At 39.5% G+C, this 19,792-nt stretch overlaps 1 protein-coding gene across 2 annotated transcripts in view; it reads right to left on the bottom strand.

Moving 5' to 3' along the window:
• The window catches only part of ACAD11 (acyl-CoA dehydrogenase family member 11), an 80,759-nt gene that overhangs the window by 56,712 nt on the left and 4,255 nt on the right, over positions 1-19,792 (bottom strand). The window contains exons 2-5 of one of the 2 annotated variants that reach the window (XM_046673308.1): positions 9,644-9,743; positions 7,161-7,286; positions 6,384-6,545; positions 4,633-4,797 (exon numbers count right to left, since the gene is read on the bottom strand). In XM_046673308.1, coding sequence (XP_046529264.1) covers positions 4,633-4,797; positions 6,384-6,545; positions 7,161-7,286; positions 9,644-9,743 — 553 coding nt within the window. The remainder of the gene's footprint in view (positions 1-4,632; positions 4,798-6,383; positions 6,546-7,160; positions 7,287-9,643; positions 9,744-19,792) is intronic. The other variant, XM_046673316.1, reaches the window with a different exon arrangement.

Genomic DNA, 19,792 nt, shown 5'->3' on the forward strand with positions numbered 1-19,792 from the left:
TCTAAAAAAAAAAGAAGTTAACAATATATATCTTAATAAAAAGAAGAAACTAGGAGTAAGGTTATTACCTAAAATTGAATGTCATAGGTCATACGTAGTTGTTAGTCTGGACAGTAAAATTTGCTCTGAGTTTTCTATGGACAAAATGAAGTGTGAAGCATAATCAGTCACAACGTTTATAGCGTATGTAGATTAAAAACAAAGCAGCTGCTCAAGAGTGACAATTTTTCTCGGCAATAAGACTTAAGAAAAATGCCACCCATCAATCTGCTTGAAGGAGATACTGTGTCGAGGGCTGAAATGTCTTCAAAAGCATCAAGAGAATTTCAAGGGCCGTGTAATCCCCAGAAAGGAGCCTGTGCCAGAAAGTGACTAAAAGGACAAAAATGAGTCAAGTAGAAGGCAAGACCATATGCTGAGAGTGGGAGTCTAAATGAGAAAAGCAACTTGAGAGTTTGAGAAGGATGGAAAAGATTTGAAAAAACCATTAAAAAAAAAGTCACTGATTTTACAAAGAGATTAAGTTATAGGCTAGATGAAATTATGCACCATAAATACATATTTATTTATGTTAACCTGACTTCATGACTTTATTCTGCAGCAAAAATGTGATGACCAAAATACAAATGATCAGGGCTGGAGACTGTGTTAAGTCAAGAGGTGAGCAGATTCTGGAATAAGTGATCTAGGGTCAGGAAACTTTATAACTCATGTATCTTTCATACGTCCACAGTCAAAAAAATTATTCATTCAATTGACAATAAAGGTAGGTTTTGAAATGATTAATCATGCCAATGGGCCAGGCAGGATAAGAAGTCAGATGAAGTCATAAAGGGCTCACAGGTTCTAAAGTAAGAGCAATCGAATTTGCAGCGTCTCAGGGGAGGTATGCGAAAGAACTAAGAGAAGGAGAAGGTAAAGAAGGTGTGGCCACAGACAAGGGGCTTCATTTCTAGATCACTGAAGTTGACTGGTTCCAGGGGAGATGAGAAGCTGCCCAGTGTAGAAGGAATTATACAGCATCGGGACTCTATAGGCCAGAGTTCAAAACCCAGCTTTACTACCAAAGGGCATGTACTAAAGAGTATTTAAAAACTATCTGTAAAGCAAAAGGGTTGAAGAAAATCCAATCCTTATGTGTTTTCTAGCAATAAAATTAAATTTTATAATTATGCTTTTATAAGTAAATCGACATTTTAGAGACAATGGGGGAAATTAAAAAGAAAAAACCATAAAAATACAAGTTTTGTTTTCCATAACAAATCATTTTTTTCTTCATAATATGTAAAAAACTGCAAGGTAGGTAACTTCAGAAGAACCAGTGTGCATATATTTGTTATCTGAAATACACCTGACTACTAATTAATGAATATAGAGGAACTATCTATGGGTTTATGGTTTCTAATTGAATGTAGTTCTTTCAAGTTGAAATGGCAAGATGCACATTAAACTCCAAAATCTTAAACACTTCTCTGCCAGATGAGTAAGATTTATATTTAGAAAATTAACAATATTTTCCAGGAAAACTGGATTCCTTTTAAACATCACAGTGAGGATGTTGCACCATGGAAATACTCGCTCAAACACGCTTCAAATACTTTACATATGAGTAACTGGTAAATAACTAGGGCCTGTCAGACCCTTTAGTAAACCTTTACTGGCTTACCACACACATTCCTGGAAGGTTTACCATTTAAAACTGTTTTTGTTTTATTTCTTAGTTGTTGTGTTTTCTGATGACAAAAATAAAATATGCTGTTGTTTGGGGAAAAAAACAAAACCTCAAACATTACAGAAATGCACAACTTATAAATCTCCTATGATTCCATCCTCTACAACCACTGTTTAAGTTTTAGTACATATTATGAAAGATTTACTTTTACCTTAATATTTTTCTGAAGAATGGCACTTGATAGGCAGTCTTAGAAAAGTAGAATAGAAAAACAGCGGGGGAAAAGAAGAGAATTGAAGTTGACCATAGCTGTCCAAGTACCAGTTAGTAGCTCCCTATCAATTACTTCATTTTGGCTCCCCAGAAACCCTGAAATTGTGGTATCCCCCCCCCAATTTAAACGGCACACAATGTCAGTTTCCTGGCTTTGATAATAGATTATAATGGTGTGAGATCCATTTGGGGAATCTGGATGATGGGTGCACAGGACCCCTCTGTACTATTTTTACAACTTCTTTTGAGTCCATAATTATTTCAAAATAAAAAGTTAAAATAAAACCTGAGGCACAGCGAGGGGTTAAATAATTTTCTTCAAAGTCACACTGCTAGAGAATAAAAATTAAGTATAAATATATGAGATAAAATAGTTACATAGTGATTACCTAAATCAAGTCTTTCAACATAGATTGAGTAAGAACAGTCACTGCTTTAAAGGAGCTCCTAGTCTAATAGGTCCTCATTTAATGAGCATCTGCTATCCAGATTCTAGATGCAAAGGTAAGAAAAAATTAAAGATGTAATCCTTACCCTCAAAGGAAAAATAAAAAGCTTTCAATTATATCCTAGGAATACATACAGGTGAGCACATAATACACATATTCAATTTGCTATAATCCAGGGACTGATTTCCCAATTTGTGGAGTGCCTTCATGAAAAAAGAAACATAGTCTAATTTCCTATTTACTTATGAAATTTTAAAAATGAAGTGGAAAAGATAAACTATTGACTAAAATTAAATTTTGAAGTTTCGTAGCTCTTACTGCCGGTCCACGGTGGGTACCTTTCCCTCCTTGACTGCTCTTACAGTTCACTTCGTATGATATACTTTAGCACCTGGGTATATATTGTTGTCTGCTGTTACCTGAGTATCTTTTCTCTCCATCTGTATTTTGAGCTCATTAACAACCGTATTTCCTTTCCAACTCCATGTTTCAGAGCACATTGTTGGTAATGAATAAATCTAGTTGACTTACACTCTGCCAACCACATGTTACTTCCATAAAAAATTAGCTACAATATTTATAGGAGGCAGAAATTGATTAAATTAGATTTAACTAATAATTATGGGATTACTGGGTATAAACTAGAAGAAATTTTACTAGCTACCATATAGCCCTACAACAGTAAAAGATAATGACATATGTAACAAGTTAGTGCTGCAGCGAAATAGCTTAAAGCTATGCCTCTGCCAGTTGTTTCTTTTAAAAAAAAAGTCTCTCCCCAACTATTGCATATTCTGCTTGTCTAAAGGAAGATGATACCTGTTTGGCAACTTTAATCCTGTAAGAAATGATGTTCTAAAATGAGATTAAATCTAAAAAAGGAATTACTGTTTGTTACTTACTATGGTTTGCCATTACTTTCAGCATATTATGAGTAATTCTAACATTTAAACATCGTGGTAGACAACACATAATTCAGGAGATCTGGGTCTGAATGTTTCCTTCCTTCCTTGAGTAACGAATAGAAAAGTACTGTTGTTACAGATCACAAAGAGGGCTCTGACTTATTCAAAGATAGGCTCCTAAAATATTAATGAATTAAATTATATAGATCAAATATAGGCCAGATCCTGCTATGTTTTAAGGCATAAACTTTTACAATATTTCCAGGTTATAAATTAGCATTCTTTAATTTTCCTACTCTATATTTAACAAAGTTAGAATTCAGAATTCATCAGTGCCATTAACAAAATTACACACACATATGTAATTATATGTACATAATTTTAATATCCAAATTGACTTTTATATGAAAAATTTTCTTGCTGGTGAATGTACTCATACGTCTTTATATTCTATTTCAGCTTTCAATTGATATAGTACTACTCTGAACTAGAACAGCAATGAAATTCATAGTGATATTTTCCTCCTGTCCTTTCCTATAGGAAAAGAACATGAAAGCCAGAAGCCTAGCACACGAACTTACAGCAACTCCTCCTGCTCTAAAACATCTTAGTATTCTGAGAAAACTAATGAACCCAAGAAGTCTTCCGCTAAGAAGTAGGATTCAGGAAACTGTCAATATTTCACAATAATGTCAGAATACTAAGTGTCTTGCCCAACAGCATACATGTCATTAGAGGAGAACTGAAGTCATTTCCTCATTCCCCCCAGACTCCTCCCGGGCCTCACTGTCTGTGCTCAGTGGAGGAGGATCATAGTTTTGATTTGTTTGAACTTTTTATAAAGATTACACTGTTTACATTTACACAGAGCAAGGTTACATTAATCTCATTCAATTCTTTCAAAGCCTCAAAAGAGGCTTTTGGAATTCTGTCCTTTCTGAGCTTATAATTATCAAGTTAAAAATTCTTTAGGAGATAGGACAAAGAAATGAAAATGAACCAGAAGAAAGGGCAGGAACACCGATACCTAGATATTTATAGTAGATGAAAAACTTCTTTGAAGAAAACAGCAACATGCATGTAAATTCCCAAATCCTTTTTAAGCAGTGAATCAGAGATCAGGATGAGACCCAGCCTCAAACGTAGGCAGCTACCTGTGCCAGAAAATCTGCAGGACTCGTTTCTAAAAGCTTCGAGTGGTGAGGACAGTCCAGACTGTAGGGGAAGAGTGGGGATCGGTTGGGCTCCTTCAGCGCTCTGTGGGGAACATCTACTTAGTACTTGTGTCCCAAATCAGACCTATTCAGTTTACTGTAAACATGGCTGACAGTACCTCTTTAGGGTGGAAAACTATGTTATCTAGTTTGAAATCGCCATGAATCAAATTTTCTTCGTTGTCATTATCTGGCAAATTTTTCATCAGCCAGTCAGACAGCTGGTTCATGGCAGGGATGTCCTGATGAGCTGCAGCTTGATATTGCTCGGTCCAGGTTGATACCTAAAGATACGTAAATAAGAAAAATGATAGAGCTGAAAGTGGAATGTAAGATCCAGCAATTCTAAAATTAAGACATAATTCAATTATATAAAATTTATTTTATTCCTAAATGCTCAAGACAATTGCCTGTAAGTAATACTCGTATCAGCATATAAACTTAAACATTTCAGTCTCTCTTCCATCTAGTTCCATTTTACTTACCTAGATATTTACTAGGGAAAAAAAATACCGGCCTAGGAATCAAGAGATGTGGGTTCTAGTCTTTATTTGGCAACTATTGTGAAAGAAAAAAAAGAACGTGCACAAACACATACACACATATACACAAATAAATAGACATAGAAAATTTCTGGAAGGGTCACAAAAAACAAGTAACTCCTGAAAAAGGGAAAATAGGGGCTAGAGAAGACAGGAGATTTTTACTTTTCATTTTAATACCCTTTCTTATTATCCATAGAATCTTCTAAATACATTACAGGCATGAGAGTTGTAAAGACTTTTTATTGGTCTTAGAATTGAAGGCAAACAAATCGACCTATTCTCAAAGTCCTCCATCAACTGAGACCATATTATTTATCTGCGTATGTCTCTCTCCCCACCCCCCAAGGTATCTCTGTTCAATTTCGTGCAGTGAACTGTGTGAGCTTTCAAATCATACAGACCTGGGTTTAAATTATGTCTAAGTCACTTATTTGTGATTACTTGGTACCTGTAAGCCTCAGTTTCCTCATCTGCAAAATGGGAGTAATCATACCTATGTCTTAGAGTTGTCACAAAGATTAGAAAACAGTAGGTCCACAACTCACCTAGCACGGGACCTGACATATAGTGAGTACTCTCTAAACATTAGTTCCCTTTTCTCTCCCCTCAGGCCCCTCAAACAGACATACGTACAAAGGGAAACTGCCCTACACATATCTGGTCTTGCTGCTCCTCTGACTTGAAATGCTCAAATTCTCTTCCCTTTCACTCTAGATGGTTTATGCTTCCTTAAATACACAGTGCAAGACATATCTCTCCCAGGAAGATTTTCCCACCTAAGCAAGGGCATATTGACATCTCCCCTCTGAATGGAACAACTCTCCTGATAAGCACTCAACAATTTACTACTACATTACATAGTGTTTTATACCATTTTCAAGTTTCATGTGAATGAGATTCATATATAGGTCTCTCGAAAAATGACCATAAGTTCCTTTAGGGAAAGAATTTATTTCTATTTTCTTGATGTTTAACACAGTACCCAGCATGTATTAAATGCATGGTCATGCTTAATAAATAGCATTAACCTAACATAAAAAGGTAAAACTGTACAGAAAATATATTGGTAAATTAAGTGAAGGGGCTGAAACAGCTTTAAATTTGCATTCATGAACATGCTGCCAGTTACAGAAACTTTTGCTGAACAAAACCTGATCTAAAAATATAAAATTATTTTATGCTTAAAACAAGTCAATCTGAAGGCTGATATTAAAAGTCACAGTCAAGTTTCAGAAAAGTATAAAATAATAAGTCTTTATTTTGACTAATAATGTATATTATTTCCAAGAACTTGAGCCAAGGAGCTCTTTAAGTGGAAGTATTACCTGTCTTTTGCAGTACCCAGCACCTCTACCATATCCTTCCAGCTGCAAGGACTGTATATTCAAGGAATGTAACCGAGCCAAGGTTTCTACCATGGCCACATATATGGCTGAGCGTTCTGCTGGGCTAACTCCAGGAATTGAGAAATCACGAAAGATTCGACCCTTTGTAATGGAAAGAATTACAACAGAAAATTTAAAACAAAATAAATCTCTTCATACCAATTATTTGCCATGTCGTCATCCCCTATTGCCTACAAAAAATATTAGGGTAACAGTTTTGCAACCAAAACCAATCTTTTGTAGAATATGTTAGAAAAACATTCATTTGTGATGTTTAACATGAGTATATACACTCAAGCGAAAATACAAGGATATGCCAAAATGAACTTAAAGGACAAAAACTACTCTCAAGTTACGTTAAAAAAATTTTAAAGGATTTGAATTGATTGTTCTTAATGAATTGATTTTCTATTTGGAGTAGTTTTTCTCCCCTACCATCTGAGCAGTTTGGTTATTGCCATTGCCATGACATATAGCTCTTTACTGACACCTAGAGGAAAATTTAAGAATAAGTTAATATGCCCTAATTATTAAATTTGTTCCTAGTCTATTTCATCCCTTCCACATTTGTGTGTGCTCAAATTAAAATGAAAGTTTAAGCCCTTTTAAAGAAAACTAATTACCTAAAATGTCGACTAACAAACTATAATTTATTAACATCTAATTTCATAATTAAAAATAAAAGCAACAACAAAGTAAGATTACGTGTTAATTTACCTGCACATGTTCCATTATGTAAAATTCTGTTCCAATGACAGAAGCATCGTTGCAGTACAATAAAGGCTTAGGAACAGGGAATCCAACTGAAAACAAAGCTTTCTGGACTTTAAATTCTCTATCAATCTAAATAAGATGATGGATTATTAAAAATCAGAAACGCAGAAATTTAATAACTATTTGTGAGCTAAATTAAGGCTAGAAATCAATTTTAACAAGTATCAACAAATAATCCAAACAATAACAATTTCCTTAAAGGTAGTCTTAGTGTAATTATTATAATTATAAATTAGGCCAGCACTAAAAAGGATAATTTAATTAGGCTAAAATGATAGGCACATGTGTGGGGCTTAATCCTGGCTCTGGTAATACAATGGGAACAGTTCCTGACCACAATATTTCACAGATATTATCATAAAAACATTTCTTTGTTCTCAGCGGTTCTCTGCTCACTGGCTCACTCTTCCTCTCTCTCCATCTCTCTTTCTCTCTCATGGCTACCAAGGATGCACAGGCAAGTCTTTAATGTTCTGGGCACAGTTAGCTCCAGGATGCTGGGGGAGGCCAGTGGGTGCGGTAGAAGAGAAAAGCACCTGGTCCTTCTGGACATCAGTGGAGGTACTTGTTTGCAAGGCAGGGGTACAGGGATCCTTCCTGGTATCTGGGGCTGCTGTGGAGCTCAAGATAACTATTGGGAAAGGAGGCAATGAGAAGCAAGCTGGTACTGAAGCAGGAGCCCAAATAAGAAAGTGAGAAGGGCCTTCTCAAAAAGAACAGATGTATGGACTTATCACTCAGGACCCGATGACACAGCTCACAGCAGATCTGTGATGCCAACTCATCTGCATGCAACGTCCCCTTGCCCCAGACTCAGGTAGTGGTGACTGATCACTTCAAGGAGAAGAAACAATGAAGCTCACTTTGACAGCAGGGACAAAGCAGCTGCTGCTGCAATAACTAGAGCAGGGAAGTGACTAAACCCATGACGAAGGTGAGAGAAGCCACCAATGGCTATAGAAAGAAGTGTTTATAAACCACTCTGGTGCTGGGAGATGGGGGTGGGGTGGCAGTAGGGACAAAAGGGTTAAGGAATCATAAAGTGGATGGCAGTATGGGAACACTGCTTTTTTCAGTGTAGACTTGGGAAAAATGAAGGGAATGGAAATAAAGTACTCCAGATCCTTGGGCTGAGAGCATTATGCTATGTTCTGATGTCTTCCGGTAGGCTGTTATCAAGAAGAGAGACAAACAGAGCTGTCTGTGGGGGCATAAATCTCTAGGGATTCTCCTTCAGCAGTGCCACACTGAGGCTTAATACAAGTTACCCAACTTTTTTGATCTTAGGCATTCAAGTTACTTCATGCTTCTGGGAATATGATGTGGGGCCAAGAAAGTCAGAATCTGCCTTTTCCATTACTATGATATTAAGCCCACCCCTCAATGCCCTTTCTCATCTGGGCCTGGGAAGCATCTGTTATATATAATTATAATAGAACCCTAAATATGCATAGTCCCTTTAATGTTCTCCAGGACTTTAATTTCTGTCCTCTCCTATTCTCTTCTCTAAAAACCCACAGAATATCTGTTTTCTGAAAATAGACTCAATTTTTTTTTCTTTTTGAGGAAGACTAGCCCTGAGCTAACTGCTGCCAATCCTCCTCTTTTTGCTGAGGAAGACGGCCCCAACAGACTCAATTTTTAACAAAAGTCTTTATAATTCTCACTAGGTCTAATATTTAGAGAATATTATAAAATGGTTGTTCAAATATTTCTTTTTATCACCAAAAGATCAGAGGATTTTTATAGCAAATATATTAAAATAATTCAGTGAGTAGATATTGTTATAAGCTATAATAACGTGCTTTTTAAAACATAATCTAGGGGCTGGCCCAGTGGCGCAGCGATTAAGTTTGCACGTTCTGCTTTGGCAGCCTGGGGTTCGCCGCTTCAGATCCCGGGTGCAGACATGGCACTGCTTGTCAAGCCGTGCTGTGGCAGGCATCCCACATATAAAGTGGAGGAAGATGGGCACAGATGTTAGCTCAGGGCCAGTCTTCCTCAGCAAAAAGAAGAGGATTGGCAGCAGATGTTAGCTCAGGGCTGATCTTCCTCAAGAAAAAATCAAAAACAAAAAGACAATTTAAATATATAACCAAAATACAAAACATCTATAAATGAGTAGCACTGAAAATATTCACTGGATAACTATTTCTAGCCAACTGTACAAGAAGGAATCAAATCCACAAAAGGACTTGATGGTGTTCAAGATTAATAGCCCAAAGATAGTTTTGGATTTCAATCTCAAATTCTTTTTAAAAACAAAAAGGGGGGATAAAATTCAAGTGAAATTTTTATCTAAGAAATAAAATGCATTTTCTATTATTTAATAATTATGACATGACTTTTAAAAGCAATTATTTTTGTGTGCATAAAATGCATTTCTTTGTCAACAAAGAATTCATCATTGCACTTGTACACCATACCTTATGTGCTTTAGGAAGAAGTGAGCCAGGTGGTTTTTTTCTGAGCACATATGCTTGAAAGCCCTTCTGGAGATAAAAGGTTGGGTTGGACTGTCCTGATCTAGGTAATAGCAGGGAAAAGATCAATTACAAAGACACATTTTCCTTCTTCTCCAAATCCTACTGAAATGTCAGAAGAAACACAAAATGAAAATAAATCCATTTCAATGCCCTAAAGCCCAAAGGGTTGCTACCAGCCACTCAGAAGATGAGTTTTTGGATGATACAGAGCAGATGGTGACACAGTGGCAGCTGGAGAATCTACAATCTGCACAGGTAGAAGGGAAGACCTCACTCCCTGCTTGCAAATCATGAGTTTTATCAAAAGTACCCCTAGAACAATGCCTAGATCTAAGTAAAGAAAGGCTGGTGGAAGAGATTTTAGGTGATCAGTCAGAAAACTAATTAAAAGACGCTGGAACAGCTGGGTTAGTGTCCCCTCATCTGCAGTTGGAGAGAGAATCCCTACATGCATCACCAAGGTTAGCACACAAGTGCACTTTTCTACAATGGGAATTCTGATAAGAAAGGCCCTAGAGAAGACATCTGGGCCAGGGAAATGAAACAGTGTCCCAGGTAACTCAGTCACCAGGGCACTGGCTTTCCCTGCCAGGTGAACAGAAATTCTCACGTGGCCTAAGGAAACACTCCAGTTAACAAAACTATCCAATCTACACCTTCATTTACAATATGGACAGTTTTAATATCCATGCCAATCTTCCTCCATTTTGTATGTGGGTTGCCGCCACAGCATGACCGTCAATGAGTGGTACAGGTCCACGCCCAGGAACTGAACCCAGGCCGCTGAAGCAGAGCACACCAAACTGAACCACTAGGCCATGGGGCCGGCCCTAGAATTACACAACTTTTAAAGAATCCAACAGCATAAAAGAGAGGTCTTAAACTAAATACACAGAAGAATCAGTTCCTGAGGTAACAGGCAATAGGGGAAAGTAAAAAAAATAATTTTTTCTGAAATTTCTCCCTAGGCCTCCAGTTTCCATCAGTAAAGAACAAGAGTAGTGCAGATTGAATGCAGCAGCAGCTCCAGTGTCTCCATCTTTCTTCCACAAGCCAGACCCATCCTCTTTAGCTATCTTGTCTATCTATCGAAGCTAGCTATCCTATTCATCTATCAAAGCTAGCTATCCTATTCATCTATCGAAGCTAGCTATCCTATTCATCTATCGAAGCTAGATATCCTACTTATCTATCGAAGAGCTCTGATCCCGGCACCATTTAATCCCGTGTGGGTGCCTTTTAGGATAGGAAAGTGGAGATCCTTGCCAATGGTCGGAAATGGGCCACCTCATGCGTTGTCTGTCTTGACATGGGCCAATTTATCCGTGATGCTCCAAAGAGTCAAGTTGCAATGAACTTTACCAAAACATTTTTTTTAAAAGATTTTATTTTTTCCTTTTTCTCCCCAAAGCCCCCCAGTACATAGTTGTATATTCTTCATTGTGGGTCCTTCTAGTTGTAGCAGGTGGGACGTTGCCTCAGCGTGGTTTGATGAGCAGTGCCATGTCCGTGCCCAGGATTCGAACCAACGAAACACTGGGCCGCCTGCAGCGGAGCGCACAAACTTAACCACTCGGCCACGGGGCCAGCCCCCCAAAACATTTTTTTTGATGCCAAACGTCTGATTGTATGCATTTTTGATGATGCAGTCATATATGAGGCTCTGGCCTTTCATGATGGTAAATGACTCAGATGAAATATAAAACTAAAAACTTATCTTTGAGTTACCATATGACCCAGCAATCCACTCCCAGGTAGAGAACTGAAAACATGTTCACACAAAAACTTGTACAAGAATGTTCACAGCAGTACTATTCACAAGAGCCAAAAAGTGGAAACAACCCAAATGTCCACCAGCAGATGAATGGATAAACAAAATGTGGTATAGCCATACAATGGAATACTACTGAGCCATAAAAGGAATGAAGTTCTGATACATGGTACAACAAGGATGGACTTCGAAAACATTATACTAAATTAAAAAAGCCAGCCACAAAAGGCCACATATTATATGGTTCCATTTCTATAAAATGTCCAGAATATGTAAATCTGTAGTGACAGAAACTAGACTAGTGGCTGCTAGGGGATGGGAGGAGGGGGGAATTGGGAGATAAGGATTTCTTTTTGGGGTGATGGAAGTGTTCTGGAATTAGTGGTGATGGTTGCACAACATTGTCAACATACTAAAAATGACTAAATTGTACACTTTAAAATAGTTAAAATTTTGAATTTTATTTAACATGAATTTTATCTCAAGCCCCTTCCCCCCCCCCCCCCCCCACCAATCAAACTAAAAGCTTCTCCTCTGAGTGAGAATGTACCATGGTTCTAAAAAAGAACCCCCCCACAAAATGCAGAAGTCCACTCTGGGAAGATCATCACCAACACTGTGAACACAGTACTGGATAAATTTAAGCACTCCAAGTATCAGGCCACCATAGAGTCTGGAACCCATTGATGATAGCAATATAAGAATCATCAATGAGCCAATGGTCATAACTATTGTTTAGAACTTGGACAAGACATTTGGTGCTAAGAGGTGGTACTTTTGATTTGTCCAAGCTTAACCAACAAGGATGGAACTTTTGCATTTAAGTGTGCCATTAGGAACACTTGCTTGTTTGGAGAAGACTGACTAGACAATCGATCTCACAAGACTCTAACAGGCCACTCTCAGCACTGGTTCACTTGGAAACATACAAAGACAGGAAATACAGTAGGTCAGCAGGGCAGAATCAGGTGAGTGTCTTCAGTGGAGTCCTCACAGTAATCCATGTAGCAGTCTAGAATCTACTGTATGACATCTGTTTCCCTTTGGGGACAACTCAGGTTCCAAGGAATGAGACCACAATGATCTCGAGAGTGAGTATGAGTGCCCCTGTGTCTTAGAAGCCTCATCCTCCACAGGAGCCATTATCTCTAGTAGCAATTCTCTGGGCACAGCTTCCAGGGTCCCAGCAAGGGACCTGATCAGTTGTAAGAACTCACTACACTTAGGCAAGTCCAAAGTATCCCACCAGATACTTATAGTTCATTTACAGGCCTGTCAGTTCAGATGCAGTTTATCAATTAGATGTTATTTTTACTACAAGTAATGTTGCCTGGAAACACGGTTGACATGCCACCTTTACCAAGTTTCCAGAGTAACAGAGTAGAAAGTTAATTTAATTTGTCCACAGAGAAGGAGAACAGAGTTTTTAACCCTTTATTTACATCATGCTAGACAAATCTCAGACCCATGACATCATCCTAGCGGGTGGCTCTATCTGCATCTCCAAGCTTAGAAACTTAGAAATTCCTACAGGATTTTTTCAACAGGAAGAAATTGAAAAAAAGCATTAATCCTGATAAGGATGTTACTTGTGTTTGCAGGTATGTTGGCAGCCATCTTGTCCCTTGTCCAGAGATAAATTTGAAAATATTCAGGATTTACTGCTCTTTGACATCACTCCTTTTCCTTTGGTATTGAAACCACTGGTGGAGTCACAACTATTCTGATCAAGTGCAATATCACAACAGTTCATACAAAGCAGACTTAGACCGTCACCATCTACTCTACAATCAGCTTGGTGTGCTCATCGGGGTTTATGAAACTGAGTGAGCAATGATAAAGGATAACAACTTGCCAAATTTGAACTCACAGGCATCCCTCCTGCACCCTTTGGATTTCCACAAATTGAAGTAACTGTTGATATTTATGCCAATAGCATCTCAAATGTATTTGCTACAGATAAGAAATCAAGAAAAGAGAAGAAGATTAAAAAACTAATGTCGTAGTGTTTGAGCATGGAAAACACTGAGTATATGGTCCAGGAGGCTTAAAGGTACACAGCTGGAGATGAGAAGCAGAGAGGCAAAATAGCCCCTAAGAACTTGCATCAATCCTATGTTTTCAACAATAAGGCCACAGTGGAAGATGAGACATGTTGAAGAGAATCAAAGATGAAGTCAAACAGAAGATTCTTAAGAAATGCAATAGAATCATTGAATGGCTGGCCAAGAATCAGATTACTAAGAAGGAACAATTTAACTACAGCAGAAAGAGCTGGAGACAGTCTGAAACCCCAGCATTATCACAGTGTACCAGAGAGCAGGTACGATGCTAGGTGCTTTACTGGGGGCTCCCTGGGAGTGATGGCTTGCCTCTCTATAGGTGCCTCTTCTGGAACCATGACTGCAGAAATAGGCCAAGCTGACCAAAACACAAGATAGCACATTCCACAGAATCATGAAGTTTGAAGGACCCTAATTTGTAGGAAGTCAGTTCAGTAATAGTTTTAAAAAATCATATTTGAGCTGCTATTGAATATATTACTAGACATTTGAATACTTGAATATAGACAGGGAAAGAGGATATAACAGGTTCACTTTATCCATATGATAAATAAGTGGAAAGTGCTATTCGTGTCAGAGAACAAAGCTATTTTTAAATTGGCATTATTTGAAAAAAAAAAAAAAAAGCCCAGAGCACTTAGTGTAAGACTGCCCCTCCCCAGTTCCAAACACCTACCCCTTCCTATTTCCCATCACTTACAGCACTGCTGTCTTGAGACCACCAGGATTAGTCTCATTATGCTCTTTATCCCTGTTTATCAACAAAAGAAGTCCCAGATTCCCATGTCACCACTTGTCTACTGCATTCTAGACCCATAAGGCTCTGCATAGTCCCTATTTTGTCTTGTTCTCTCATGCCATCCCCCACCACCCCAGCTCCTGACACCTTTCTACTGTGCCCCTGGAGCTCTCTTTTTCAATAGCATCATCACATACAGCTTCAATCTTCTCTCTGAATGGACCCTTTACCTCTTTACTCTAACTAGAACCTGAATGTTCCATAAGGGCCCTATTTCTTCTGTAGGCCTCTTAAGTGGTAGATGTTTTCCCCACATCACTCATCCAGTGGACTTGGAGATGGAGTCTGTGTCCTTCTTGATACTCACTATCACTTCCACACTCTTTGCCCTCTGTCCTGTCTAAACCACTCTCCCTCAACTTTGAATTTCATGTAACGAGATGCTACCACCCTCCACCCTTTCTTGTTGCAGTCACCTACTAACTTAGATCACTCCCTCTCATTGCCTAAGGATTTTAGCTTGATTCACTCTTATTAACACTACTCTATCCTAATTATTAATGATTTCAAAATCTACACAGATGTTCCTTCTAACAGTGAGGCCTGTCGGTTCCTTGAATTCTTCTCCTCCAGTGATTTTTCTTTTACCCTAACTCAGTCACTCATTCTGAGGGACACACCCTATACCTTATCAATATTAACAACTCAAGCACTACAAAATCCTGCTGTTTAAGTATTTCTATCTCTGAGCATAATCTCCTATCTTTCCACTCACACCCCCTAGTACCTCAATCTCAACAATCCTTCAATCTTAGGACCTACCATCCATTGATCACACTACCCTTTCACTGTCCTTCAGCTTCCCCCTCCTCTCACTATGTCCTTCCTTAATTAGCTGAAATTTGATGATCAATTACTTAACCACTCCCTTGAATACATCTTTAATACACTTGCCCTCTCTCACTTCACATTATTTGCTTGGCTTCCCCTATCCTGGTTAAATCCAACTCTTTCTCTACACTCATATAACTGAATGTAGCTGGAGAAAGAAACACACAGCCATTGAGTATTGTTTTAGGTCAGGTCTCCTAGAAGCAGATCCTGAGGGAAAGATCTGTGTGCAAGTGACTTATTAAGGAAACGCTGGGAAACCAATAAGGAATTGGAAGAAGCAGGTCAGGAAAAGGCAGAAATTCAAGCAAGGGTATGATCTGAGACAAAGTTCCTTAGGGGGTAGTTTCAGCCTGATTTCACAGTGGGGAAGGGACTCTGAAGTGTAAGTTATACCTGAGAGTTGTCTTATCTCCAAAGCAAGAATGATGAGGATTTCATACTCCTGAACCCAACAGTCATTGGTTGAGGGCCATCTTGGGCACTACAACATTCAGGGCAAAGGAAGTTCCAGTAGCCCAAGGGTGGTCCAAAAAAGAGCCATACGTGCTGGCTATTGGAAGCAAAAGCCACCAAACCAGGGTATGCATAGAAACAGTAAAAAAGGATCAAAGAGAATCTGAGGAAAGTATCAATAATATCTACTAAAATAACTGATGCAGGGTCGGTGAGCCAAGGAGTCGAAAGAAAGATTTCTCAGACTCTCAAGGTCTGGTAGTGATGAGGACCAAGGCTGAACCAGGGAGAGAAGGCGAAGGCGTCCTGGCCTACATACCAATCCATATCATCCTCCGGGAAGTAGAGGATGTCCTGATCTGATTCAACCTGACTCGTATTCAAAGTTATAGGACAACCTGATAACCAGACCCCACCTGCACTAGGACCATTTTAACAACATTTTTACATAATCCTTCCTTTGTCTTATAAAGAAATAACTCACATACCTATGCCTTATAAGTTTAACCCTAACCCTCAACCCATTGCAGCTCTTCACTGCCCATGGGTCCTGTCTCCATGCTGCAGCTCTTTGCTGCCCATGGGTCCTGTCCCCATGCAACTCCATGCTATTCTCTGAATAAAGGAGCACTACTGCCAGACCTTGAGAGTCCAAGAAATCTTTCTTTTGACTCCTCAGCTCACCGAGCCTGCATCATTTCTTCTGGTGGCCCATATGGGGATCTTGCTTCATCGGCTTGTGAGCTTAAGTTCTGGTAAGTGCCCTTTTCTTCCTTGTGCCTTTCTTTTTTTCAAGGATGGATCTAAATTCACTTCTCCATAGGGAACTTTCTTGGACAGCTGTATGAATCCACATTTCCTGCCCATGGCTACTCTATGAGGCAAACCATGGCATTCAGCCTGAAGAGAATCAGTACCTTAAGCCTGAGGGTGATGAAGAATGAATTAACTCATTCCTTCCTGTCTCTAACATATAAATTTTACATGGGCATGAGTCAACCACTTAAGTCATTAGGACAGTCACCAATCTCCAAGACTCCTATGGCAGGTTTCTTTTCCTAAGGCTGGATTGTTATCCCTCCCTATGGCTCCTGACCACACTCTGAACTGCGGGAAAGTCCCAATCAGGACTCTGGTTCAAGGAAAGTACCAAACTCTAACTTTTGGTTGAGTATGGGAACCCCTTCTTGGGAGAATAGCTCCAGGACGCAATGGGGTAGAATGTCCCCAAGACTGGCGGAAAATTCTTCACTGTTTTTCTCTATTCTTTTATCTCTGGGACCATTCACTAGGCACCTATTACTGCTGGGCATAATAGAGAAGGTATACAAGGGATGCAATGCAGGGGCATGCCCCATCACCCCTTGCTATATAAACCCCAGAGGAGGAACTATGGATAGGACACTGTCCTAGGTTCAGGGGGGATTTTCAAGGTAATAGACCCTTTTAGTTTGTCTCTCTTAAAGTTACAGTGGCCATTTTGGTCTCCTTTTGAGCCTTGCAACTGAGAAACAGAGAAATCTTCAAAGAGTCAAAGGCTCCACCCTTGGGAGTCCCCACTCTGGTTTCTGGGCCTGATCACCCTGGCGACCCCACATGTGGCACCCTCTCTTGGTGGTTGACTCATTGAGTATTTTAGCCACCTACTGAGTCAGTTATGAGGATAGGAGACCTATGATTTATTCTGTGAACTGTCCTGCTGGGGTTGTGTACCCCAGCACAGGAATCGTTGTGTAACCCTTATCTTGATACCCCTCAGGAAGAGGCCATGAGGGTGAGGCCTGATCTCTTCTCCTTTGTCTGTCTCATTCATCACCTCCTCTATTGTCACCAAGTCGAGGTTAAGTTCAGGCTGGACCTGAGCAGAACCTGGACCTTCTGTAAAATTGAAAACTTGAAAACCTTTCGCCAGAGACTTAACTCCCAACCCTGGCACTGGGAGCCCCAGACCCCTGCCCACTCCAGGCCTTTGCCGCCTGCTTCCCTGGCTTGCTTTGTGCTGGCTCAGGGACTAAGTGCCCCGGCTGAGCAGGACTTGACTAAATCTTATAACTATATTGACAGCCGCAGTCAGGTTCTGCACTGTTCTCTAGCCCACCATCAGTTGGATACTGGCTTTATTGCCATGGGGAATGCCCCAAGCATCCCAGAGACTCACCTCTTGAGTGTATTTTAATTAACTGGAAACACTTTCAATTGGATGGGGTATGCCCCAGAAACTCCACCTTTGAGAAAACCTGAGGAGTTTCTCTGTGCCTTTGTGATGCAGTTGGACAGGCAGATCAACCTATAATGTCATTTGAGTTACAACCCAGTTTCTGAGAAACCAAGAGCAACTGTCCTTGTAAAATACTTGTAACTCTGGAAAAGCAGCTCTAGAGGTGGTTCAGGTTCCACCCCTTTCCATGATCTCAAAGAGCTTGCAAATCCTCTGGGGACTATCTAGCCCATCACTAATTCCTAAGACCGAGGGGGAAAAAAGGAAAAAATGGCCATAAGCCCTTGCCAAAAAATCTAGCATCCTGAGTGTCTTCTCCACAAATATTGGTAAAAAAGCTTAAAACAAAACTTGGATTCATAACTAGGGAGCTTTATATTACTGTACCTGATTCATGGCAGTAATTTTAAAAAAATAGCTGTAGAGATTCTGTATGTGTGTCTATGTACATTATATGTGTGTGGTATTTTACCTCCAACGGTATGACCAAAACTAAGAGCTCTAATTGCCTTAAAGTAATCCCTTACATTAATTCTAAATGTAGCAGAAATTAACCCAATGTCTTTCAAGTTAATGTGATGTGATTAACCTTTGGTAATGAAAGCTTGAGTTTGTTCATTTGATTGAAATGTTTCTTTTGACTCCTCAGCTCGCCGAGCCTGCATCAGTAGTAGTGCTCTTTTATTCAGAGAATAGCATGGGGACGGGACCCATGGGCAGTGAAGTGCTGCAAGCATGAGGACAGGACCCATGGCAGTGAAGAGCTGCAACGTGTTGAGGGGAGGGCTAAATTTATAAGGCATAAGTATGTGAACTATTTCTTACTAGACAAAGGAAAGATCATGTAAAAAAATCGTTAAAATGGTATCAGGGGAGGTGGGGTCTTGTTATCATGTGGTCATATTAACTTTAGATACGAATCAGGTCAGGACATCCTATACTTCCCAGAGGATAATATAGATCGGTATGTAGGCCAGGACACCTTGGGCTTCTTTCCCTGGGGCAGCCTTGATCCACATCATAACTATTCTTGTTTCAAATTCATGACCATGAACCTCAAAGTGAATCCTGCCTGGCAATCATAATATATTTCCTTAGCCTGTTTATTCTCCCATGCTCTTAGATGACTGTTTCACAATTTCTCCTCTCTTCAAATCTCCAACACCTTTTCCTCCATCTTCACACTCAGCTGATTACCTAGCTTCTGATTTCACTGAAAAAATAGGAGCAATCAGATGAGAACTTCCACAAGCTTACACTGCCATATCTACTGCCTGCAAGCATTTGTACCCAGATACTGTGTCTTCCTGCAGAGTCTAGAAGAATCTTCACATCCCTGTCTAAGGACAAGCCCTTCTGTAGTGAACTAGATCCCAGCCTACTCGAGGACTTCATTCCAGCCCTCTCTCCTGCACAAATTTTTCTCTGTCTTCTGTATCACTGCCATTAGCATACAAACATGCTGCTATTTTATTTTTCAAAGACTTCTCTTGACCTCACCTCCCCCTCTACTTAAAACATTTATATTCCCCTTTGTTGAAAAACTCCAGAGTTGTTTATACTCCCTGCTCCAGTTCTTCTCCTATCTTCTCTTAAATCCATTTCAATCAAGCTTCATTCCTATCTTTTCACTGAAACTACTTTTTCAAGGTCACTAATATTGCTATGGTATCAAGCCATGGTTTTCCCCTACCTCTCTGGCCACTCCTCAGACTTCTTTGCAGGTTTCTCCTTAATTCTTCAACTTCTTACTATTGGGGTGCCTCGGACTAAGTTTGTAGACCTCCTCTTTCTTTATATAGACTCATTTTCTAGGTAAGTTCTATGATCTCATGGCTTTAAATACCTTCCTATGTCAAGGACTTCCAAATGTATATGTCTAGTCCAGACCTCTGCCCTGAACTCCAGACTCAGATAGCCAACTGCTTACCATGTACATCCACTTGGATGT

This window comes from Equus quagga, chromosome 1 (genome assembly GCF_021613505.1).
Source record: "Equus quagga isolate Etosha38 chromosome 1, UCLA_HA_Equagga_1.0, whole genome shotgun sequence".
NCBI classification, from domain to species: Eukaryota; Metazoa; Chordata; class Mammalia; order Perissodactyla; family Equidae; genus Equus; species Equus quagga.